Source organism: Miniopterus schreibersii (genome assembly GCF_964146895.1).
Source record: "Miniopterus schreibersii genome assembly, chromosome: 3".
NCBI classification, from domain to species: domain Eukaryota; kingdom Metazoa; phylum Chordata; class Mammalia; order Chiroptera; family Miniopteridae; genus Miniopterus; species Miniopterus schreibersii.
This window is the reverse complement of record NC_138103.1, coordinates 10,851,109-10,876,131: the sequence shown is the minus strand read 5'-3', so window position 1 is coordinate 10,876,131 and position 25,023 is coordinate 10,851,109. Positions and strand designations below refer to the sequence as shown.

General features: G+C 49.0%; 2 protein-coding genes across 8 annotated transcripts; both read left to right on the top strand.

Annotated features, from left to right (window-relative positions):
• The first annotated feature begins 1,487 nt into the window (after positions 1-1,487).
• RNPS1 (RNA binding protein with serine rich domain 1) lies at positions 1,488-10,744 on the top strand. Of its 7 annotated transcripts, XM_081131913.1 has the most exons (9): positions 1,803-1,977; positions 2,411-2,435; positions 4,572-4,758; positions 5,002-5,157; positions 6,020-6,211; positions 6,476-6,578; positions 6,816-6,969; positions 9,325-9,466; positions 9,873-10,744. In XM_081131913.1, the coding sequence occupies exons 3-9, from the start codon at positions 4,688-4,690 to the stop codon at positions 9,970-9,972; spliced, it is 918 nt and encodes a 305-aa protein (XP_080988039.1). In that variant the 5' UTR covers positions 1,803-1,977; positions 2,411-2,435; positions 4,572-4,687; the 3' UTR covers positions 9,973-10,744. The 7 variants fall into 7 exon arrangements, with proteins under 7 accessions (XP_080988036.1, XP_080988042.1, XP_080988037.1 ...); XM_081131910.1 differs by lacking the exons at positions 1,803-1,977; positions 2,411-2,435 and adding an exon at positions 1,488-1,583; XM_081131911.1 differs by lacking the exon at positions 2,411-2,435 and having other exon boundaries at positions 1,527-2,023.
• Positions 10,745-11,982: 1,238 nt separating this feature from the next.
• Positions 11,983-24,716, top strand: ECI1 (enoyl-CoA delta isomerase 1). The gene is made up of 7 exons (XM_081132137.1): positions 11,983-12,196; positions 12,293-12,406; positions 18,243-18,370; positions 21,327-21,473; positions 22,021-22,142; positions 22,241-22,419; positions 24,462-24,716. The coding sequence occupies exons 1-7, from the start codon at positions 12,043-12,045 to the stop codon at positions 24,623-24,625; spliced, it is 1,008 nt and encodes a 335-aa protein (XP_080988263.1). The 5' UTR covers positions 11,983-12,042; the 3' UTR covers positions 24,626-24,716.
• The last annotated feature ends 307 nt before the right edge of the window (positions 24,717-25,023 follow it).

The following is a 25,023-nucleotide window of genomic DNA, read 5'->3' as shown; positions in this document are numbered from 1 at the left end:
AACGGAAGACCCCCACCCTCAGGAACATGTTGGTGCCTCAGTGGAGGGGGCTCAGTGGGCAGGTTATTTCCCCACCCTCCTCTTGCTCCTCCCAGGCTTCATTTGTCCTGGACTACTCAAGACACCCCTCAGCACAGGGTAAGGTGTTAGGGGCACACTTGACATCCCTGGACAGGAGACAAGGCTGGAGGAGGGAAAGGAGTCATCATCATTGGCTGGGAGCACCAACTGGAACAGAGAGCAATGACAAGCAGAGGGCATCCAGAGCACCATCTATCCACCCCAAGTCACCAAGCTGGCTCTTCCCGCTGACATCTAATTGGTCTCCAAGTAGCATTGGTTCCTTCCTCCAAAAAAAATCACTTTGGATCTATTCCCTTCTCTTCCTTGCTTCACCTACCTGTACAGACAACGTCTGGGTTTGGGTGCACATTCCTTCCTCCCACTAATAGTCAAGGAGGAAAGACTGCTTGCCAGACACGGAGGCGGGGGACTGGAGGAGAGGGATGGGAAGGGGGGGAATGCGACTGACATAGAAGTGAACAAAACCCAAAAGCCTGGCCCTCTCAGCGCCAAGTTTTACTCCAACAGCCTGCTGGAGTAAAACCCAAACCTCTCCTTCTGCCTTTTCCATTAGGTTCTGACAGTGCTTCCCAGCCTACACCGTCCAGAGGAAGAATGCTGCCTCGGCCGGTATCTCGCACATCCTTCATGTCCCCCGCACCGCGGAACTCCACCTTCCCAGCCCCGGCCTGCGAGCTGCCCCACGGGCCTCCTTTCGCTTCTTCCAACGAGCCTCCGCGCCTTTGCATCTGCTGTTCCTCTCCCGGCGCGCCCCTCCACTCAGCTGCAGTGTCACCTCCTCAGAGACGCCTTCCCTTCTACACCTTGTCTTCTACCTTGCCTCCTGCATCCCAGTTCGTTCTGGCCGCACAGCCGGGTCCTGTCCATACCTCCCTCCCCCCTCGAGTTCCGCCGGTGCAGACGCCTCGCCTACACGGTCAGCCCGCACACCACGCGTGATTTCTAACCGCACGAACCCATCTAGCGACGGCTTGGCTAGCTGAGCCGCCTACGCCCTGCAGGCTTCCAGGGCCGACTGCCCGAGGCCGCAGAGCGGCACGGCCCGGCTCTGCCACCGCCAGGTCCCACAAGGCGCGAAACCACCCAGTAGGGAGTTTAGCGCCCGGGCAACCGCCGAATCCGCTGCGAGCCCCTTACGCACGCGCACGGAGAGAGGCGGGGCCGCGTTAACCCCCTCCGTGCCGCCCCTTCAGCTGCTGGTGCGGCGCGGTCCTCCCAGCCCCAGCAAGCAGCCAATTTGTCGGCCCCACGAGGCACACAGCTAGCCCTGGGTAGCCCAAGACAACTCCTCCATAGGGAACTACAGAGTGAAAATTCCCGAGACTCCACAAACGCTCTCGGCCCTTTAACACTCCGAGCGCTCGCGCCCATTGGCTGGGGCGATTACGTCATCGCTGAGCGCCGAACAGCGGCGTCTTCCCGCTCCCTCTCCTGACGACTGAGCGGCGCCGACCTCAGCGGCTGAGGAGAGCGGGAGGAGGTCGCTGCGGCGGGAAGATGTAAGTGGGGGAATCCGACCCCATCCGAGCTTCTTAGGGGGCGCACCCCGGTATCGGCGGGGCGCATCGTGGAGCCGGCGTGCTCCTCCGTCCCCGCAGTGAGGACGGCGACCTGGCCGTACAGCGCGGGGACTAAGAAGAAAAAGTGTGGCTCGGGGTGGACAGAGTGGGAGGGTCCGAGGCCGCGGCCCGGAAGTAGTCGGGGCCGCGGCGGGCGGAAGGGCGGCCTCGCACAGTCAGCTCCACGGCTGGCCCAGCTAGGCCCCCGGGACTCGGAGAAGCCGCGAGCGCGGTCTCTGCCCTCAGGAACCTCTCGCCGGGCTGGAGACCCAGGCCTGCAACGCTGGGCCCTACCCTGGAAGCGGTCGCGGCCCGGTATCTGGACTGGGGAGTTGTGAGTGGACGTGTGCGGCGAGGTCGCGTGCGGGGCCCGTGCCCCGGTGGGTGCAGAGTTGCTTTGTGGGATACCCTGGAAGACCGACTAATCCTCCCTTCGGGGCCATTAATTCAAACATTTACAACACGAATGTTTACGGGGCTCCTGTGTGCCATTCTCGGTTCTAGCCCTTGGAGATACGGCCCCTGAATTCATGGAGCTCACATTGATGGGTTACCCCAGAAGGGAAGGTTAAGATCAATGGAGGAAAGACGTGACTTTTCTCTTTTTGTTATTTTGCATGAATTGTGCCTAGAATGTACTTTTAAATGGGGAAGGTGCTCTGAAGATTTGAGCTGAACGCCATCTACTCGAGATTTAACTAATTGTTCTCTCCTCTCTTTGACTGTTGGACGCGCACCTTTTCCGGATGATGGGGGAGGTAACCAAGGTCCTGTGCTGTTACCTGAACTTGTGTGAGCAGAGAACCTCAACCTTTGCTTTTTAGCATTCGGCCACACCCAACAAAGCGTTCGTTTACTCTGTGGTTGTTAATATTTAGTGTTTAAGAATAATTGGTGGTGCTTGTTTTCACAAAGTACTTTCAGGTAGATCGTTAGAACTGGGGTGGGGTCCAGGAATCTGCACTCTAGGACAATCCTGTTCAGTTTAAGTAGCCATTGGCCACATAGGGCTGTTGAGCACTTGAAATATACACCTATCCCAAATTGATGTGTTTTTAAGACTTAATGGGGGGGTGTAAAAATTTTACTGATGCGTTTTTACACTGATTGTTGAAAAGGTAATACTTGGGATGTAGTGTGTTAAATACATCACTAAAAGTTAATTTCATTGTTAACATTCTTTTTGTAACCTGGCTACTAGAAAATTTTAGGGTATGTTTGGAACTCCGTCCCTATTGGACAGTGCTGCTCCTAGTGAGATAATGGGGGCTGTCCAAGGAACACATGTTGAGCACTCAGAGATATATGACTTTGGGGACAAGGGTTTATATGGGGAAAGAGCCTCAAACATGGAGAAACAGCCTTTTCTTTGAACATTAGCCAACATTTACTGAGCCTTAACTAAATGCCAAGTCTCTTTTATGGGTTAATTTGATTGGTGTCCTTGATAACTATGAGGTGTAGGAACTAATTGCCACCATAATACTGGTGAGAAATTGAGGCTCAGAAAGGTTAAGTGACTTATCCAAGGTTACACAGCAAAGCTAACTCAAGCAAACTGATGCCAGAGTCTTAACCATAATCACTGATTATCCAAGGATGCTAACCATATCCAGTATTACCAGCTCCGTGTCTGTATTACCTTATTGTTTTAAGGCAAAACATTAAAGATTTTACAGCCTGAGAAAAGGAGAAAAGGATATTCTGCTCTTCCCTCATTTGATTGTCCAAGGTTGTCCAAGACCAGGCACTCTTTCTTGAATCAGAACATTATTGGAATTTTAGACTCCCCTATACACACGGAAACAGATCCCAAATGGTATGCTGTGTCCAGGTTAAAGGCTATCGAAAAAGGTGGGACAGAAGTAGTTAAGACTGATATCCTCAGATCTTTGCTTACAACTCCAGCAAATTGTACAGAACTTCACTGGAATTGATGAGGCAGCAGTTCCCAGGAAATAGGGGGCACATAATGAATTAGTAATTCATTCTTGAGTAAAATTTATTAATGACCATTTATTGAGCACATACTTCAGTTCAGGCACTTGTACATGCCCTTTACCTGGGACCCTTCAGTCCACGGGCTAACGTTCTAACCATTGAGCCAAACCCACTTGGGCCACAATGGATATTTTTTAACATTGTTTTGTTGTTTTTTAAATGTTCATTTAGGATGTTTTTTCTTTTTGGGTAGTAAACTTTTTTTTTTTTTTTCCAATCCTCTCCAGAGGGCATACTTAGAGGAAGGGACACAGTAGAGAGAAAGAGAAACATCAATGTGAGAGAGAAACATTGATCAGTTGCCTTCTCTATGTGCCCCTACTGGGATCTAACCTATAACCCAGGTATGTTCCCTGACCGGGAATTGAACCAGCAACCTTTTGGTGCATAGGATGATGCTCAGCCAACTGAGCCACTCCAGCCGGGCAGGGTAGTAAACATTTTGATACCAGTACCAGTCACTTTTGAAGTAGTTTTCGCTTCCAGTAATATATATGCAAAGTATCCTATAACGGAAATTAGAGCAATAAAACAAATTCTAAACCTATCAGGAGGGCCACACTCATTTAGGTTTTTTCCTATTCTGCATGCAAATGTGCTGTAGTACTTCTATGGGACTGTAGAGGGCTTATCATCAAACTTATAAGTGAAAAACAGGTATTGTACCACCTGCAAAATAACAATACAGTGACCAGCATCACCATCATTTTCTTAAGAAAAAGACAACCTGAGGTGACGATTCTACTTTGTGTCCTGTGGAGACGGGATCCTCCCTGAGGACATGGTGAAGGTCCCCGCGTGTTCCTGGATTTGTGGACTCTCGCTGCTGTGTTCCTTGGCGTCCATTCGTGTGCTCAGCTTTTGGCTGCAAAGTAGATTTTTTGCCTTGCCAATTTGTTCACTCTGTAAATCCTTTTATCTTATTAGGCTGCACTTTGGCGTAAATTGCAATCGATTAGGGATCGTTTCTCAGACTCAAGTTAGAAGTGAGAGTTCAGATAAGTGAGGCCGCCATTCTGCTTTGAACACCTCAGAAGGGGAGAATGGATTTATCAGGAGTGAAAAAGAAGAGCTTGCTAGGAGTCAAAGAAAATAATAAAAAGTCCAGCACTAGGTAATCCTTCTGTCAGATTTTTCTAGTGCTACTTTGGGGGTGCTTGTTGCTAGGGACCCTTAGAAAGGGGAAGATTGGAAATGTCTTGCATTCTATAGTGAAAGTGTCCTAAGCCACAGATCATTTTGCTCTGTGATGGCCTGGGATCTCTGTAGCCGCATGGACCCCCTCTTTTGGGTTGTGCTATTGTTTTAGGGTTCAATCAAAAGGGCATGCATTCTCACATTCTTCCTTACCATCCAGGGCTCCTTCTCCTACCAAACGCAAAGACCGCTCTGATGAGAAGTCCAAGGATCGCTCTAAAGATAAAGGGACCACCAAGGAGTCAAGCGAGAAGGATCGGGGCAGGGATAAAACTCGAAAGAGGCGCAGCGCTTCCAGTGGTAGCAGCAGCACCAGGTGGGGCTGACCGCGTAGTGTTGAGAGGCCTCACATCCCTCCTGAAGAGCACGGAAAGTGCTCTTTTTAATTATTTATAAACAAAACACACTCAGATTGTTAATCGGAATTCTAATTGTGGCTGACTGGTTTGGGGTTTGCTCTGGTTATATATAGAAGTTGGTGTTTGTGTGTTTTCTTTCCTTGAAATATTGAAGAATGAGACATCTTAGGGTATATTTTTCTCTAAAGTGCTTCCTTTATTTTTTTACTATGTTTTTATTTTTTTAGAGAGAGAGGAAAGGAGGAGGGGTGTAGAGAGATAGAAACATCGATCAGCTTCCTCCTGCATGCCCCCCTACCAGGGATCAGGCCCACAACCCAGGCATGTGCCCTGACTAGAAATTGAATGGTAACCTCATGGTTCCTGGGTCAACGCTCAACCACTGAGCCACAGTGGCTAGACTCTAAAAGTGCTTTTTATTCAGGGTTGTAATCGGATTGCCCTAGCCCAGAAATTGTTTTTTCTTCCATTGAAAACCAGCCTTGGTCAGTCAGTAGTCACCTTTCAAGCTGAATTGGTGGCTCTGACTTGCCAGGCTCCTTTACCTTTTAGTAGACAACGCTTCTGTATCAGTAGGAAGCAGCTCATTCTTCCTTTCTTGTCACTGCACAATGTAAATGCTGTTTTTTCTTCCCAACAAGGTCTTTGGCTTGAGGGCGAGGTGGTAAATGTTTTCCCTGCTGGGGAAAGTAGGGCCGCTTGGAAATATAAGGACAGCTGTTTACTCTTGAGAGTGTGCGTAGGCTTGCCTGTGCTGGGAAGAAATGTTGTTCCCACCTGTTGTCTGTGACCCCCCTCCCCCCCCATTTCACCCCTCAGGTCTCGGTCCAGCTCTACCTCCAGCTCGGGCTCCAGCACTAGCACCGGCTCAAGCAGCGGCTCGAGCTCTTCGTCAGCATCAAGCCGCTCGGGAAGTTCCAGTACATCCCGCAGCTCCAGCTCCAGCAGCTCTTCCGGATCTCCAAGTCCTTCTCGGCGCAGACATGACAACAGGCGGCGTTCCCGCTCCAAGTGAGCTCCCCTCCAACACTGTTTCTCACCAAACCTGTGAATTATCTGTGAACTTAAGTTTACAGGCTGGAGGCTATCGAGTTACTGTAGTTATTCTAAAAGACCAAAAAGGAGTCTTTCTGTCCTTGTAGGACTTCTAAGACAGGAATGATGTGCATGAACTAGTAGGAAAGACTTCCTTATTTAAAAACAGTTAACATCCCCACTAAAAAAACCTTTGACTTAACAGAAATTGATTGCTTTTTGTTTTCTTTTCTCAATCAGATCCAAACCACCCAAGAGAGATGAAAAGGAAAGAAAAAGGCGGAGCCCTTCCCCTAAACCCACCAAAGTGCACATTGGGAGACTCACCAGGAATGTGACCAAGGTGAGGACTGCCAAATCTATCCAGTGGACCAGGGGATGGTGCCTTTGGATGTAGCCTTTCGAGGACTTGTGTGATGGTACATGACTCAAATAGCGCACTAATTCCTTTTAATGGGATATATATGTGTGTCTAGGAGATTACCACCAAATGCCAAGGTTGTAGTTATGTGGTGAATTCTCTTTGACTCTTATACAAGTGACTGGTGCTTAAGCATTGGTGACACTTCTTTCCCTTTAGGATCACATCATGGAGATATTTTCCACTTATGGGAAAATTAAAATGATTGACATGCCTGTAGAAAGGATGCACCCCCATCTATCTAAAGGCTATGCATACGTGGAGTTTGAGAATCCAGATGAAGCTGAAAAGGCACTGAAGCACATGGATGGAGGTGGGTGTGGGTGGCTCTGCCACCGCTCCTGAACCTCCTCTGTCCCCGATCCAAGACCAGCTACCCACCACATATAGGGACCTTTAGAACTGATTTCCAGTCTGGCTGGCTACACATCAGAATCTCCCTGGAGCTCTTTCAGGATTTTAATTTTCAATTCTTATTCAGTGGGTGTGTGTTTACCAAAAACACGTTTAATGGATCATTATTGAAAAAAATTGGCAAATATGAATATATTAGCATTTTAAGAGTTTTTCAGTCTGTTAAAAGCCTAAGGATTGAATGGTTTTTGTTTTTTTACAAAGAATATATTATGAATATTATGGAGCTATTTGACTTTTATATGAGAATGCTTCCTTTAATCCTCAGTCTTTTTTCTGTTTTGCTAACATTTCAGCATTAAGATTTTTTAAATTTCCTGAATTCACAAATTTTTCCCATTTCCTAAAAGCTTGTGTCTTAGCTATTATCACATTTGCAGTCGTTTGGTATTAGGCAGAATAGTTGTAACATTTCAACATTTGTGAATAATTTCAGATGGCCAGTTTTCATTTTGTTTTTTGGGGAATGTGTAATTTGTCTCTGCCCCAGCTTGCTGCTGTTGTATGTAATCCAGGCAGCTGGGGCCAAGAGCCAGGACTGCCCATAGCACTGTATGGGCTGCCTGGCTGAGTGGAGAGGAGAATCTGAGCACCCCAGAAACTTGGTGTCCTCAGAGGCCCCTTTAATACAGTTGAATAGCTTAGCTTAACTGTTGTTTTTGGGTAACTGCCCTTGAGCCTTGGTATAGTTTGGATACTTAGCTAACTTTTCCAGTCTATTTGAATCCCTCTGAACTGTTTTAGGGAGTTCAGAATAAACTACACTCCATCACTCTGCACACACCAGCTTTTGGCTTTGTGAATCACATTTTCGTATTAGAGATTATTGATCATGTTTGAACATGAAGAATCTGAACACTTGCTAAAATTCAGGAGACTTGGACACATCCAAGGTGTGCCTGATTATAAACATTCCACATTTTCTTAAGATTCTGGTGGACTTTTGTGTTTCCCCATATTGTGCAATGCACCATCAAATGGAACAACTCCGAGTTGTCTCCAGAAGGAAAGTGAAAAGGATTGGCCTTTACTGGCAACTGCCAGGAGGTAGATTTGCCTCTGTGCTGTGTTTTTTTTTTAATATATTTTTATTGATTTCAGAGAGAGGAAGGGGGGGGGGATAAAAAACATCAGTGATGAGTCATCATTGTTCGGCTGCCTCCTGCACACCCCCGGCTGGGGATCGAGCCCGCAACCTGGGCATGTGCCCTGATTGGGAATCGAATAGCAATCTCCTGGATCCTAGGTCAATGCTCAACGGCTGACCCACGCCCAGCTAGGCTATCTGTTATTTTATAATCAGGGCCAGCTTAGGCTGCAAATACTAAGTTAAGCCTTCGAGTCTCTTCTGAACACAGGTCCTCATTCCTCATTTATCCCCTCAATGCCTTTGAAATTTCCTTGAATGTAGGAGCTGAGAAGATAAAAGAGCCCTCCACCCTTTGGAGACACACAGGGGCTGTGCTTGGTATCCCGAGCAATCCCTAAACTGAGGTTGGAGTGTATGCTTCCCTGGGGTTCTTGGGTCTGCCTCTCAGTTTCCTTTGGTCTTTCTGTCGATAAAGCCCTGCAGGCTCCTCTGGCCTCCTTCCTGAGCTCCCTCCCTAGGGGTACATTTCCAAAGTCTTAAAGGCAGGCTTGGCCTCTCCTTAACCTCATTTCATCTTGTCCTCCCACCCCAAGATGTTCTTCCTCCTGAGCCCCACTTCTTAGATCATAGTTCATCCAAAACCTGGTGCTGATCACCCCCCTTCTCCTGCTTCCTATCTGATCCGTCACCTGGTTCTGGGGATTTTATGTCCCAGTTACCCCTTGAGTTCTCAGTTTTCACCCTATCTCAGTTCTTGTGAAACCCCCTAGTGGGTCTCCCTTCTCTTGCCTGTCCCCTTCCCATTGTTCTTGAGAAGGAACCTCAAGTGCTAATCCCACGGTACAGCTCAGGGCCAGGGCACACTTTTCCCCTCAGGTTAGCAGATTCCAGCATGTACTTTGGGTGTTGACTCGAATGGCACTTTCTCTGAGAGGCCATCCTAGTGCTTCAAGGTTGAGTACCGTTACGTTCCATGCCCACTTACAGTTTTCTGAATGAAACCTTCAACCGTAGTAATGGTGCGGTTATTTCTGTGACTAGCTGAGTTTGTCCTTATTTCCAAGGACCCTGTTTGTCCTGCTTTCCATGGCATGCCTACATCTGACGGCGCCTGGCTTAGAGTAGGTGCTTGTTAGATATTTTTGACTTGATCCTTTTCAACAGGGCAAATTGATGGCCAGGAAATCACTGCCACTGCTGTGCTGGCCCCCTGGCCTAGGCCACCCCCCAGGCGATTCAGCCCTCCCAGGAGGATGCTGCCACCACCTCCCATGTGGCGCCGGTCACCCCCACGGATGAGGAGAAGGTGAGTCAGTTTGGGGTTTCACAGGGGACTGGCTGGCTGAGACCATTTTGGGTTTGTTTTATTTACGACACAATATGACAGTTATGACTTTGGTATCTTATTCAGCCCCCGCACGCACGCACGCACCATAATGGGAGTGGGAAGGCAGTGTTGGCATGGGTGGCCTTTAAAACTCATGCTCATTATAGCAGGGGAAAGGAAGAGGGACCAGCAGAAGGTGGCCCTGCAGGTTGCCCCAGAACTCCAGAACGTCTTCCTTTCCAACCTATTCTGACTCGGAGTGTTGGACCAAGAAACTGCAGAATTGTTTCAAAAAGAAGCTAGCATTACTCCTGCGGTCCAGAACGTAGAGCTGTTTCATGCCATGTGCTTCAAGTGTCTGATGTGATTTTTCCTCTTCCTACAGGTCCCGCTCCCCGCGGCGCAGGTCCCCCGTGCGTCGGCGATCCCGCTCTCCCGGCCGCCGCCGCCATAGGAGCCGCTCCAGTTCCAATTCCTCCCGATAAGCAAGCCACCGAAGCTCTGCCCCATAACTTATATCCCATCCAACTCAGTTCTGTCACTTCTCTAGCCGAAGGACAGTCGTCAGTAGGAAACAAATCCTCACTCAGGGGCAGGCTTCCAAAGGCAGCATTGAGACGTTTCCTCTGAAGGCCAAGTTTGGGTGCAGAAGTGGTGTTGGTTTGGGGTTATGCCTATGAAGATGCTCTCCAGTTTCCTGGCTAGAAAGTTCCCAGGTTTCCAGTCCCTGAGAGTCAGTTCAGTAGCAGAGCCAGCAGGAACAGAGCAGGATTCCAGGTAGCAGTGCTGCCCCAGCCTGCGAGCACATTTTTCCATTCCACAGGTGACCTATGGCCAGTCTAGCAGCCTGAGGATCCTTCAGGAAAGGGCATGCTTTGGTACAGCTGCCGTTCCTATTAACGTGGCCCTGCTTGAGTTCTGACCTCTGGGGTCAAATAGCCCGTGTTAGTTGCTATCAATCGTTCTGTTTTACATGTGCTCATACACATACACCCACACCCCACATCTCTCTCTGAAATTGGTGAGCAAGTTGAGAGCTAGCTCTGCAAGGTCATCACAGGACCTCCCCCCCTTCATGGTGGTCTTTGGGGTTACCTTGGCAATGTGTACATTGCTTTTTTGGCTTTTATTGTACAGTCAGTACTATGAATTTTCTGTTTTGAGTTTTTTTGTAATTGTAGCATTTTAGATAATGTGTTTATACTTTGTTGTGTAGAGTAAAAAGGTTGTGTTGAATAAATCTAGGGTTAGAATGTGTATTGAGTGTTGGAGTCACTGCTTCCTTTCTGCCCCTTGGCCCCAAAGATAGCTATGGTTGTGAGGGACACATGGCTGCCTAAGATCTGAATTTTGGTTTTGTTTTCAAAGTCATGCCTCCAAAATCAAGTAGAACCTTGGTCAGTGTACCTGAGAGTTGGGTTTTCCCTGCACATACACAAATAAGAGGAAGATGTTTTTTGTCTTTATATTCCCAGAAACTTTTAGTTCTGCCTGACTGGAAACGTGAATCTCATTTGCTGCTGCTGTATTAGTTACTGTGACAAAAAAACTATTTCCTCCTCAAAAATTGGTTTGTGCCACAAGGAAGACCTGGAAACACTTAAGATGTTAAAGAACAAAAGTGTCAATTGTCTGACATTGTGCTTGACCCTTATTGTGCCCAGTGCTCAAACCGAATGGTCAGAACAAGACCATGTCCTGCAAGTAGTACAAAGGCTTGCTCCCCGTGCCTCTACTTCATTCCCCCTGCCTGGAGGAGTCACCATCTTTATTTGTTTCTTGAGTATCTTTTCAGTGTTTCTACATGTTGGATCAAGCAAATGAAAACACCCACCGTTTCTCCCCTTTCTTGTGGAGGAGGTAGCAACTGTGGTCCTGCCTTTAGTGAGTGCCTGTTTGCAGCAACTGTGTTGCCCTACTGGGCTTTGGGAGAAGGCAGATGGTGTTAGTCACCAAGCTACGCTGATCCCCATGCCTATGGCTAAACTGCCACTTTTCCTCATGTTCACACATGAGGCAGTGCATGGCCCCCATCTACATTTCCTCTAGCATCCTTTTCAGTGGGGATAGCAGAGTTTGAGAAACAGCCCTGGTGTGAGTTTGCCAGGGTTCCCAGAGTGTCCCTTATTACCCCTTAAACTTACAAGCCTCTCCATGACCTATGTAATTTATGTGCATTTTCTCCCAGTTTCGACACTCTTGCCTGGGTAACTTGGTCTTTGCCAGGTTGGAGAAGCATAGGAAGCCTGCCAGCGCCGCATAGGCGCATCTGTGGACGGAGGGGGAGTGCGGGTCTGTTCTGTGGGGTTTATGGGGAAGGTCTGTCTTGGGCAGGCAGCTCATGCCTGACCCTGCAACCCAAAGCCCCAGGGCCCTGCTCAGTGAAGCCGGTCGAACTGGTAGGCCAAGCAGGGCGGAGCTGCTCCGGCCCGCAGGCGTGGCTTGAGGCCCTAGGGGTCAGGAGGATTTGCACCCTGGTTGACACGGTTGTGGGCGGAGGGACGCGCTTGAGCGGAGGAAGCGGTGGAGTAGACCTTGGCCAGCTGGCCGAGGTAATGTCGGGGCAGGGGGCGTGGCCGGCCCCGCCCCGACTGCGAGGCCACACCCCAGCGCCGCGACTCCCACCCGCTCAGGTCAAGATGGCGCTGACGGCGGGAATGCGGCTGACGGCGGGGATGCGGCTCCCAGCGCGCGCCCTGCTCCGCGCGTGTGCGTGACCTCCGGCGAGTGGGCTGGAGACCGGGGATGGCGGGCGCGGGGCGGGGAGGGGCGGCGAGCTAACAGGCCTCTCGCTGCCGTTCGCAGGGGCCTGGCTCCCGGGCGCGGCCCTCGGGCGGACGGAGCCGGCGGCCGGCGGTGGCGTCGGCGCACGACGTTTCGGGAACCAGCGGGTCCTGGTAGAGCCGGACCCCGCCGCAGGTAAGCGTCCCTCGCGCCCTCGAGCTCCGGAGCCCGGGCCCTGCGCACGCTGCACCTCGCCCGCTCCTTGCGTCGGCCCGTGGCTTCGGAGGTTCGGCGGTGGTGCCGGTGCTTGGCCGGCCAGTTACCCAACCTCCTGAGCCGGTTCCCTGCCACGGCGCCCTCACTGCCAAGGGTTAAGAAAGGCGAATTCAGTAAGCCTTGCAGTGCTGGCAACAGGGCATGCTCCGCAGGGCGGCTCGTTGTATTATTCTCCCCCAGACTCGTGCGAACGCTATTGAATTCCTAAAGAGCACGAGAAAAAGCCCAGTTTTAAAGTCCGTTTCTGTTGCGTTTAGAGCGCAAAGGTCATCAATCTAGGTGTTAGTTTAAATGGTTTCCTTCCCACACACTTCATTATGAAGATTAAAATATTTCCGTTTTTAAAGTTTGGGGGATGTGCCCCTTTAAGCTGTTAAGTTGGAAGCTGAAAATAATTGCAGGTATTTTTAGAATAAAATATTTTAATTTTTCTTAATACTTTCACGTGGCACAGAACCCAGCAGATATTTTACTAATTAAACCAGGAGCCACAAGTGGAATCACTCCTAACGGCACCACCATCACCACCGGCAGTCAAAACACTTAAAACTCTCCAAGGGGGATAGAAAAGGTAGAAAACCGGTGCACTCCAGAGCTGGGTACTGGGAAGGCTTGGGGTCAGAGATGGGCAAAGTTTTGGAGTTTAAGACATGCTGTCCCATGGTCCCCCAGCTGTAAGGCCTCAGCCTTTCAAGATGGTGTCATGCTGTGCATTGGGGAAAGCCATCTCTATTCCCAAACACACACTGGTTCCACACTGTTGCCTACACCTGGAACAGTGTCAGGGCACCAGGATCCTTGGTTCAGTTCCCTTGTTTAGCCCCTCTCTGGCTTGGGGCTGCCTGAGCCAGGTGACGAGGGGTGGGCCTCAGACTAAGCCCAACTCCTAGTCCAGCAAAAACCTGACTCTAAAAGGGTCATTTTTGTAACAGATTTGAATTTATCAAAGAGCGCAAAAACATTTAAAGGTATTGAGTGGGTGGTGATAATGGCTGCACAACATTGTGAATATATACTTAATATCACTGGATTGTACACTTAAAAAATGGCTTAAATGGTAAATTTTATGTTAAGTTTTTAAAAAGTATTGCTAATTTTTTACCAAAGTGCATCCCCGCCCCACCACAGAAGTCGCTAGCTTCATTGGCTTGGTAGAAAATCAAGTTTGGGGTCAGAAAGCCAGAGCTGGTTGTTTGGTTTTTTCTACCCGACCAGTTAGCTTTCAGGAATCTTGAGGCTTAGATGAAATAATGCAGTAAAAGTGCTTTAAAATGTTTTTATTTAAGTGCTGTTACTGAAGCTGATTTTAGAATCCGTTCATAATATTTATTTTAATACCCTGTGCCAGGAGTGTTGTTACTTACCTCTGGTGTCCAAGTTCATCCAAATTCCCTTGTAAACTCATGTTCACCTTTGGCCTCTTACCTTTCCCCCAGTGTCCTGAATTCTGCCCCATGAGACTCTACAAAAATCCAGAGTTACCTTCAGAAACTTTCTTCAGAACCAAGTTTAGAGAGCTTCTTTTGGAAGTTTTGATTGCTTCTTATTTGTACATGTACATACCTGTAGCCAGGTAATAATTACCCCTTTCTCCTAAATTAAAGGCCTCAAAAGAGCCCACTGCCTTTAGGACTTAGTTCTCACTCTTAGAGAATGGTTTGTGTTGATGGTCCAGAGATTTCCAAGGTTCTGACCAGGGAAATGCACCCTAAATGAACAGTGGCATATCTGAAGTCCTTGGGCTCTGCCCTTGGCCAGGCAATGAGAACAGATGGCCCCAGCTGACCCATGCCAGCAGCTGCACTGTCCTCAAGGGCAGGCCCTGTCCCTCCTGCTTGCCCTGCTGCTGGCAATATGAATGGAGAACATCTGACACTCCTCCACTCCCAGTATTTTTCACCTCTATCCTTAAACAAGCGTGAACCAGAGCACCTCACTGGAATCATCCTTGCACGTCTAGTTCTCACAGTTGGCTGACTCACTCTGCAAGAAACTAAGGCAATTTCCTACTCCCACGAGGATGGTGGACTTGTGTCTGGGAGAGAAAGATAAAAAATATTTGTACATGAATGTTCACAGAAGCATCCACAGTAGCCAAGAGGTAGAACCAACCCAAGTGTTCATCAGCACATGAATGGATAGATAAAATGCAGCATACAAGGGGATATTATTCTACCTTAAAAGGGAATGAGGCTGCCCTGACGTGTGGCTCAGTTAGTTGGAGCATCTTCCCGTGCACCAAAGGGTCGTGAGTTTGATTACCGGTCAGGGCACATACACAGGTTGTGGGTTCGATCCCTGGTTGGGGCACGTACAGGAGGCAACAAATCAATGTTTCTCCCTCTCCTCTCAATTAAAAAAGAAAAAAAAAAGGGATATACTGATACATGTTACAACATGGGTGAGTCATAAAATCATGTTGTGAGAGAGATTAAAGATGGTGGCAGACTGAGTGGAAGCTACACTGACACTCTCCCTGGACTAAACTGGAATTACAACTAAAATATAGAAAAATCATCCTGAATAATCAACTGCAACTGAAGACTAGCTGGGGAACACCCTCATAACCAAGAAGAAAAGTGGAGACCACATAGAGACTGGTAGGAAGTGCAGAGGGACGAGAGGGCTGGCTGGGCTCCCACAGGCAGAAGCTGAAGGTCCGGAGCGATTCTCAGCTGTGGGGGTTCCCACTGAAGACACGGGCCTAAACCCCAGGCTGGGCTTCCCAGCCCAAGCACCAGAACTGAGAAACGTGCCCACATAACATCTGGCTGTGAAAAGCAGCAGGGTTTCTGTGTGCCAGTGAGAGATGGTTGGAACTGCAGGCACCCTCTTAAAGAGTCAACACACAAAGTTTTGTGTGCAGCCACTCACCTTGGGCTCCAGCAAAGGGGTGGGCGGAGTGGCCTGGAGCTGTGTGAGGAGAACCTAGGGTTTTGGGCTCTGGAGATAGAGCTCAGAAGGCACCCATCTAGATTCCTGTGGCGAGTCATTACCCCAAACTGTGGAGGACATCTTTCTCAGGGAGACATTTTGCTGCTTTTGCCTGGGGGAGAAGCAGTTGCCTCACCCTGCTGGAAAACCTCTAGCCCTACCCAGAGGAGTTTCTATAGCCTGAGACCCATTAAGAGACTGATAACAACCAGCTGCCCCACCCTGTGGAATTTCTGCAGCCTGAGGGTCATTAAGAGAATCATATTAAGCTGCCTGCAGGCAGAGGCAGACCTCAGAGTGCTTGGAGTTTTTGCCTGATCTGCTTCTGGACCCAGGCCTTGGAAAAGCAGAGTTTAGTCTGCATTTTGATCCTGTCCAAAGGCACCCAGCCCCAGTAGAGGAGACCTCAAGCTGAGGGTTGTTGATAGCTCCAAACAGGGCACTCGGCCGGTCACAAACTGTGTCTGACATTGGCCTGCACCAGAGACCCTTCAAAAAGACTGAGAGTCATAGCAAATCCACCTACTACACAGAAACAAACCCAAACAGGCAGCCAAAATGGGAGACAAAAAAAGCAAGCCCTAAATGAAAGAACAAGAGAAGTCTCCAGAAAAAGCTAAACAAAATGGAGATAAGCAATCTATCAGATACAGAGTTCAGAGTACTAACTGTAAGGATGCTCAACGGCATGAAAAAATATAAGGAAACTATGAAGGAAATTAAGAATGACATAGCAGAAATAAAGAATACATTGGAAGGAGCAAATAGCAGGTTAGAGGAAGCTGAGGATCAGATCAGCGAATTAGAAGACAGGGTAGAAAAAATTACTCAGAAATCCAAAGAGAAAAAACAATTAAAAAAACAGGACAGTCTAAAGGAGCTGTGGGACAACATAAAATGTAACAATATTTGCATCATAGGAGTGCCAAAGGAGGTAGAAAGGAAGCAAGGGTTAGAGAACCCATTTGTAGAAATAATGGCAGAAAACTTCCCTAACCTGGTGAGGGAAAAAGTCACACAAGTTCAGGAGGCACAGAGAATCCCAAGCAAGAAGAACCCAAAGAGGCCCACGCCCAGACAAATCATTAAAATGCCAAGAATTCAAGACAAAGAATCTTAAAGGCAGCAAGAAAAAAGCAATCTGTTACCTACAATGGAGCTCCCATAAGGCTGTCAGCTGACTTCTCATTAGAAACTCTCTAATGGCATGAAGTGTTCAAGGTAATGCAAAACAAGGATCTGAAACCAACACTACTCCATCCAGCAAGGCTATCATTCAGAATAGATCGTGAAATAAAGAGCTTCCCACACAAAAAAAGGCTAAAGGAATTTATCACCACCAAACCAGCATTGTAGGAAATGTTAAAGGGACTGTTATAATAAGAAGAAAGAGAGAGAAACAGGCATAAAGAATTAAAATGGCGCCCAGCCCGGCATGGCTCAGCGGTTGAGCGTCGACCTAGGATCCAGGCAATTGGGGTTTGATTCCTAGTCAGGGCACATGCCCGGGTTGCGGGCTCGATCAATGACTTTCTCATCATTGATGTTTCTATCTCTCTCCCTCTCCTTTCCTCTCTCTGAAATCAGTAAAGATGTATATTTTTTAAAAAATTTAAAATGGCAATAAATAAGGACCTATCAATAACAGCCTTAAGGGTTTTAAGGGAGAGATCAACAGCAATACAGTCAGTCGTGGACTTTAACACCCCACTGACTTCACTGGATAGATCTTCCAGACAAAAAGTCAACACTATCTAACCCTACAAGTTAAAGAATTAGAAAGCTCCCCTGTGAAACCATCTGGACCAGGGCTTTTGTTTGCTGGGAGTTTTTTTATTACTGCCTTGATTTCATCAGTTGTTATTGGCCTATTCAGGTTTTTTGATTCTTCCTGATTCAGTTTTATATGATCTCACGCATATGCGGAATCTAATAAACACAATAGACTGAGGAACAAAATAGTTCTAGAGACACAGAAACATGGAACAGACTGAGGGATCTCAGTGGGAAGGCAGGGGTGGAGGAGTGTGTGGGGAGAGATTAATCAAAGAGCTTATATGCATATATGCATAACCCATGGACACAGACAATAGGGGAGTGAAGACGTGAGGGGAGGGCAAGATGCAGGGTAGAGGAGATCAATAGGGAGAAAAAGGGGGGATATCTAACATTTTCAACAATAAAGATAAATTTCAAAAAAAAAAACTTTTTTTTTTTAAATATATCTTTATTGATTTCAGCGAGAGGAAAGGAGAGGGAGAGAGAGAGATAGAAACATCAATGATGAGAGGCGTGATTGATCGGCTGCCTCCTGCATGCCCCCAACTGGGGATCAAGCCCGCAATCCGGGCATGTGCCCTGACCAGGAATCGAACCCTGATCACCTGGATCCTAGGTCGATGCTCAACAGCTGAGCCCCGCCCGGCCAGGCAAAAAACATGTCAAGTGAAAAGAAGCCAGACACAAAAGGTCACGGATGATTCCATTTTTATGAGATGCCCACAAAGGGCACATTCATAACAACAGAAAGTAGACCAATGGTTGCCAGTGGCTGGAACAGAAGGAATGGTGACTGACTTGCCAGTTGGTACAGGACTTCCTTTTTAGGTGACGGAAATGTTCTAGAATGTGATAATGGTTGTACAACAGTGTGAATGTACTTAATAGAATTGTTCACTTTTAAATGGTTAATTTATGTTATGTGAATCTCACCTGAATTTTAAAAAACCATGTAACTTCCCATGGCCTGGTTGAGGGTGCAGGGTAACTAGGGACACTTTTCCAGTGCTGGGCATGAGCTTTCTCTTCATTTTCACACTAGGGATCGCTGTAATGAAGCTCAGGAACCCCCCAGTGAACAGCCTCAGCCTAGAGTTGCTGACGGAGTTGGTCATCAGCATAGAGAAGCTGGAGAACGACAAGACCTTCCGAGGAGCTATCTTGACTTCGGTGGGTGCTCGTTAGCTCCCCAAGGCCCCGAGTTCCCTGATCAAAGTGTGAACCTGTTACCAGATCAGAGTCCAAACTTGGAGACCATCTGCATGTTACATAGTGTGGAATAACTAGGCAGTCCTGGACACAGGTGCCCACGAGAGATTTCTAGGGATCGTGGTCCTAGGCAGGTGATGTTTTTGCAGGCACAACCTCGAATCCATGTTGATTCATGAAGTATAGATCCTATGAAAACTGGGCAGTGGATTCCTGGGGTGCCCTCCCTGGGTGATCCTCAGAACCTGGGCTGGTTTTCACACCCAAACCTGCCGGACTGGGTGCCTCATGTGTTCCTGCCCCCTCCAGTAGGCATCAGGTCTACCTGCTCTGCCAGGTGCCAGAGGTGCCAAGAGAGGACACAAATAAGACCTGGCCGGGGAGGTGAAGTGTGAACCCAATATAACAGGCCATTTGTTGGGTCAGGAAGAGTACTAGTGTCACCTTTCAAGTTAGGAGCCACAGACAGCATGAATCTCCCCCAAAGCTAAGTGCCACCATATTAGAGACCTGCCGTCAGTAAAGGTGCAGGAAGCAGACCACCACAGCCTCTTTCAATCAAGGTTTGGAGCATCTACTTGGGTGTATATCTGCTTTCTTATCCCTCAGGTTGTCCCAGGGGTAGCCTGGTGTTGTCAAAGCTCTGAGGAGCCTGGCTGCCTCTGACCCTGAGGGAACCAGCACTGTGCCTGAGACTGGCACCAGCAGGGGACTCCCGGGAACTGGGTGTGATGCATATACCTAGTGGGTACTGTGAAGCTGGGGTTTGCAGAACAAAGCCTGGCCCCATGCCATGGAAGAGAGATTATTCCACATTTCTCCGAGGGTGAGACTGAGTACTTAGGGGTGTAGATTGTTGAGGGCCTGGTGACAGAATCTCAGGGAACTTTTTGACAATCTCAGCAGAACTTCCTGGAGATGCTAAAATTGCCTCGGAACTTTTTACGCTGGGTAATTTCTGAAAATACTCCATTTAAGATGTCATTTCATAGCATGACATTTTCTTTACTGTGCTCTAAAATGAGAGAACTGTGTGTCACCAAATATAGGACCTTCAGAATGAAAGGGGGAAGGCCATCACTTTACTGAGGCCCCCCCGCCTCCGTGCTTGTAGGCTCGGTGCTACACAGTGAAGGTCCCCCCTACCTCCAGGCCTCAAAGTCACACAGCCCTAAAGGAGGGGAGCCAGCATTTGTCCCTCCATAGCCTATATTCTCCCCACTACAGTGGGATCACCCCCCAAATGTATCTGTATTGTGTTCTGTATTGAGTGCCTACTGTGTATGTAGTAGCACAAGGCCTGCCCAGTGAGTCCTCAACAGGTGATTATGGAATGACATCATGTGACCACCATCACAAAGCACAAATGGAGTGGCTTAAAACAACAGAAGTGTACTGTCACAGTTCTGGAGGCCAGAAGGTCAAAATCAAGGTGTTGGCAGGGCTGGCTCCTTCTGCAGGCCCTAGGGGAGTCTTCCTTGGCCTCATCCAGCTCTGGTGGCTCCTGGTGTTCCATACTTGTCACTCCAGTTTCCTCCTCTGTGTCCAAATTTCCCTCTCTTTAGAAGGACACCAGTCACAGGATTTAGGCCCCCTACTCCAGCATGACCTCTTCTTGATCACATCTGCAAAGACCCTGCTTCTCAATAAGGTCGTGTTCACAGATCTGGGGGTGAGGATCTGTCCTTGTCTTTTTCAAGGGCACAATGTGGCCCGCTACAGATGTGTCACTAAATCACAAAAACAAGCTGCCCCATACCCCAGTTAGGATCATGTGGTTTATTCTCACATTCAGAATATAATGCTTTGCCTTTGATTTCCTGAAGCAAGACTGTGGGCAAGTGCTGTACCCTGCCCGACATCTGTGCTGATAAAATGTGTTCGATTTTGTTGGGAGAGGAAGCCAGGGGATTGTGGTGAGAAAAGGGTGAGGGGAAAAGCAGAAAAGCTGAATGTAGTCCTGCCATGTCCTTGAAGCAAGAGCAGCTCTGTCCCTGCTGCCATCCCTCCTCCCCAACCAGGGGCTGGCCTCCGGGTCCCGATGTCTGGACCCTGAGGAACAGTGGACTTGGTGTAATGATTGCACATCTTTCTCCGTTGGGTCTTTTTAAGTTACAGGAGTAGAACACATTGCATGGAAACGAGGTCAGCCTCCAAGTATTACGCACACATAAGCACGTGTGTGTACGACGCCTTGCTCTGCAACCTACTTCTGTAGCTTAATAGAAGGATGTAGGGGCCATGGAGTGTGACTGCCCCATACTTCATTATCTGCCTGCTCTTCACAGACAATGGGTTGTTGTCATTCTCACAAGCAACTTGGTAGCCATAGTCAGTTCTTCTGTGTTTGCTCCCCTCCCTTCCTTGCCAGCTGTCTCAGGACCTGGGCATCCACACAGGACACATATCTTCAAGATCATTCCCCAGGCTTCTGTCTCACATGTGACAGCCCAGGGCAGAGGTCTGGATTTTTGACTGGTCACTGCCCCTTCCCTGATCAGACAGCAGCACATCCCTGTCTGCACCTGTCTGCAGTTTGCTTGACCTTTGCGGGTAAATCAACATGTTCCCTCAAAAGACTGTCAGAAGTCCCCCCCCATGCCTCTAAGTTTTCTGCCTGGGATACCACATAGGTGTGCACAGAGCCTGGGGGTGTGCCCCTGACACTGCCTGCCTGTTCCTTTTCCAGCTTGAACTTGGAAAGGGAAGAACTTCCCAGGATGTAGAAGGAACTGAGTCTGAGGGAGGTTGAGGCTGAGTCCTAGAGCCCCAGCTCTGGGCTCCTTGGGGCAGTATCCTGCTGCCTTGAGCATTACCTCAGCCTTACTGACCGCTGAGCACCTGTGGGCTCCCCCTACCCTGGGGGCACATTGCCCTGGAAGGTGGACTCTGATGGGACCCTGGCTCCCTCACCCAGGACTACCCTGGGGTCTTCTCCGCCGGCCTAGACCTGACGGAAATGTGTGGGAGGAACCCAGCGCACTATGCTGAGTACTGGAAGGCTGTGCAGGAGTTGTGGTTGCGGCTCTACACGTCCAACCTGGTGCTGATTTCCGCCATCAATGTGAGTGTTTCCATTCCCTAGTGGCCTTCCTGACTCCCTGGAGGCTAGGGGGAAGGGGGGAGTGCAGGCAAGGCCCTGCCCTTGGGAAGCACTCAGAGGGGAAGGATGCCTTCAGGAGACTCTCAGATGTGCACAGGTAAGCATGCCATTACAGATCACTGACATGGTGACAAACTAGGTGGGGCCACAGGGATCAACTCACTGGGGTGGGGGCAGGACTCAGGATCCAAGAGCTGTTACCAGGGAGCAAGTAGGGAATTGGATCCACATTTTGAAAATATCACTTTGGCCTGGTCTGGGGAAGGCCACTAAGGTAAGGTGCTGGAGCTAAGGCTCCAGAACTAGTGTGCCCTGAAGAGATGTGGTGACAACTGAAGTAAGGGGCAAGGAAGGCTGGAGCCTGGTGGAGGGGAGGTATGAGAGGGTTAGGTCACTCTAAGAGCTCACACACACTGGCAGGCTGTTGCTCGGGACCCTGGATCTCTGGAATACTATTGGGACCAGCAATAGCAACACCCAAAGCCCAGTGGTCTTGCTTCCCCTGCAGGGAGCCAGCCCTGCTGGAGGCTGCCTGATCGCCCTCAGCTGCGACTACCGGGTCCTGGCTGACAACCCCAAATGTGTCATTGGGCTGAATGAGACCCTGCTGGGCATTGTTGCCCCTTTCTGGTAAGGCCAGGGACTGCACCCATATTCCATGTGGCCCAGGGATGAACCAACCCACCTGGGAGCCCCCAGCCCCAGGTAAGTGGGTGTCTGCATTCCAGGTTTAAAGATACCCTTGTGAACACCATTGGGCACCGTGCCTCAGAGCGTGCTCTGCAGCTGGGGTTGCTCTTCCCACCAGCAGAGGCCCTCCAGGTGGGCCTGGTGGACAAGGTAGTGCCTGAGGACAAGGTGCAGAGCACAGCGCTCTCAGTGATGGCCCAGTGGATGGCCATTCCAGGTGAGGAGCACAGGGAGGGCCAGCTACTGTGGGTACTGATGAGCAAGCAAAGCCTCCTCCCCCTCCCTCGCCCCCTTTCCCCTCCCCTCCCCTCCTTTCCCCTTCCCTCCCCAGCTACGTACTCCTGGTGAGACCAGAAAGTTTTCATGTAGAAGTGCACTGTGCAAGTTGAAAACATGCAGACTGACTTAGTGTCCTGGGGCTACTATAACAAATTATCACAGGTGGAGTTGGGGGGTGCTTAAAACAACAGAAACGCATTCCCTCATTGTAGAGACCAGAAGTCCAAAAACAAGTTGTAGCTAGGGCCAAGATCACTCCAGAGATTCTAGGGGAGGCTCCTTTCTGCCTCTTGGTTCCTGGTGGCTCCTGGCACTCAGCTTGTGGCCTCATCACTCCAATCTGATTCCATCTTCAAATGATCTTTCTCTCAAATCTCCCTTTCCCTTCCCTTATGAGGACACTTGTCATTGGACTTAGGGCTTATCCTAAATCCAAGATGACCTCATCTTAATTACATTTGCAAAGACCCTTTTCCAAATAAGGCCACATGCACTGGTTCTAGAGAAGTTGTTAGAACTTTCACATATCTTTTGGGGGGGGGTCCACTATTCAACCCACTACCCAAACAATTAGAAATAGCCTGCATATCTATAGAAATAGGGCTGGTCATGTCAACTATGATAGGGACCTAGATCAGCAGACTGTCTATAAGGAGCTGGGTGAATTTCTGGCTTTGTGGGTCACACCATGTCTGCCACAACTGTGGCATGAAGGCATCCACAGAGGGTATGTGAACTAATGAGCATGTTGCTATTCCTATAAAACTTAGGGCCGCTGAAATTTGAATATCATATAATTTTCACATGTCACAATGTATTGCCCTTTTTGTTGATTTTTTGTTCAACTATGCTACATAAAAATGTAAAAAGCATTCTTAGCTCACAGACCATGGAGACCAAATACTGTGCAGCCATTAATTATAATAGGACATTGAGTGACTTGGAAAAGATTCTCAAACCCTGGCAGATGTGGCTCGGTTGGGCATCGTCCTGTGCACTGAAAGGTTGCTGGTTCGATTTCCAGTCAGGGCACGTACCTGGGTTGCCAGCTCGAGTGAAAATAGGCTAAAAGGCAATTTTTACAATATCATCCTATTTGGGTTTTTTTGTTTTATTTTTTTAATATGTTTTTATTGATTTTAGAGAAAGGAAGGGAGAGGGGGAGAGAGAAACATCAATGATGAGAGCGTCATTGATCGGCTGCCTCCTGTGTCCCCCACTGGGGATCAAGCCCAAAACCCAGGCCTGTGCCCTGACCGGGAATCGAGCCGGGCTCTCCTGGCTCCTGGGTCAGTGCTCAGCTGCTGAGCCACGCAGGCTGGGCGGCTTGTTTTTAATCCTCACCTGAGGATATTTTTCCCATTTTCAGAGAGTGGAAGGGGGAGAGAAGAAAACATCGATGTGAGAGAGACACATGGACTGGTTGCCTCCTGCACACGCCTGGGCCAGGGCAGGGGTGGGGATCGAGCCTGCAACCGAGGTACATGCACTTGGCTAGAATCAAACCCAAGACCTTTCAGTCTGTGGGCCCATGCTCTAACCACGGAGCCAAACTGGCCAGGGCTCGTATTTTTAAAAGAAACCAGTAGGTAGTGGGAAAGAGGTGATTCTCATTTTCTTCCTTTTTTAAAAAAAAAAATACATCTTTATTGATTTCAGAGAGAGGAAAGGAGAGGAAGAGAGAGATAGAAACATCAATGATGAGAGAGTCATGGATCGGCTGCCTCCTGCACGCCCATGCCCCTGACTGGGGATCGAGCCCACAACCCGGGCACCTGCCCTGACCGGGAATCGAACCCCAGTCACCTGGATTCTAGGTCGACGCTCAACCGCTGAGCCACGGCCGGCCAGGCTCATTTTCTTCCTTTTGCTTTCTTTTATCATCTAAGTTTTCTACCAAAGTTTCTGTTGGAATTCTCTTGGGAAGGTTGGGAGTTATGCCGCTGGTGGGTTTTCACACGTGGACCGTGTTATCTTTAGATCACGCTCGACAGCTGACCAAGAGCATGATGCGAAAGCCTACAGCAGACCACTTGGTGAAACATCGGGACTCAGACATCAAGAATTTTGTCAGTTTCATCTCCAGAGACTCCATCCAGAAGTCCTTGCAGATGTACTTAGAAAAGCTCAAACAGAAGGGCTAATGGTGGGGTTGCGCACGCGGGGTTCAGGCACATGCACCCCTCTGGGGCCCTCTGGTCCCAAGGGGTTTGTAACAAGGTATTTTCCAATTCAGACGTCCTTTCAGCTCTTTGTTTTGCCGATCTTCCCAGAAGGCCCTGTTCCTTTCAGCCAGGGCGTAAGGCCCACCACCGCATGTGAGTGGGCAGGGCAGGGTTGGTGGGCAGTATCTGGGTTTAGGGATTATGAACTGGCAGGTGGACCTATTCTGGACCTTGGCAGTGTCACCACTGAGTGTCTCCTTTCCCAAAGAATTGTAACTAAAGCCCTGGCAGGTGTGGCTCATGGTTAGAGCATTGCCCCATGCACCAGCGGGTCAGGGATTTGACTGGGAATCGGGTTGCATGTTCGATCCCCAGCC

Bases quoted from the DNA above. Each gene is read 5' to 3' on its own strand.
- RNPS1 (XM_081131910.1), top strand. From the start codon at position 4,688: ATGGATTTATCAGGAGTGAAAAAGAAGAGCTTGCTAGGAGTCAAAGAA. The intron at 4,759-5,001 runs GTAATCCTTCTG...CTTACCATCCAG, and splicing joins AATAAAAAGTCCAGCACTAG to GGCTCCTTCTCCTACCAAAC. The intron at 5,158-6,019 runs GTGGGGCTGACC...TTCACCCCTCAG, and splicing joins AGTGGTAGCAGCAGCACCAG to GTCTCGGTCCAGCTCTACCT.
- ECI1 (XM_081132137.1), top strand. From the start codon at position 12,043: ATGTCGGGGCAGGGGGCGTGGCCGGCCCCGCCCCGACTGCGAGGCCAC. The intron at 22,143-22,240 runs GTAAGGCCAGGG...TCTGCATTCCAG, and splicing joins GGCATTGTTGCCCCTTTCTG to GTTTAAAGATACCCTTGTGA. The intron at 22,420-24,461 runs GTGAGGAGCACA...TGTTATCTTTAG, and splicing joins CCAGTGGATGGCCATTCCAG to ATCACGCTCGACAGCTGACC.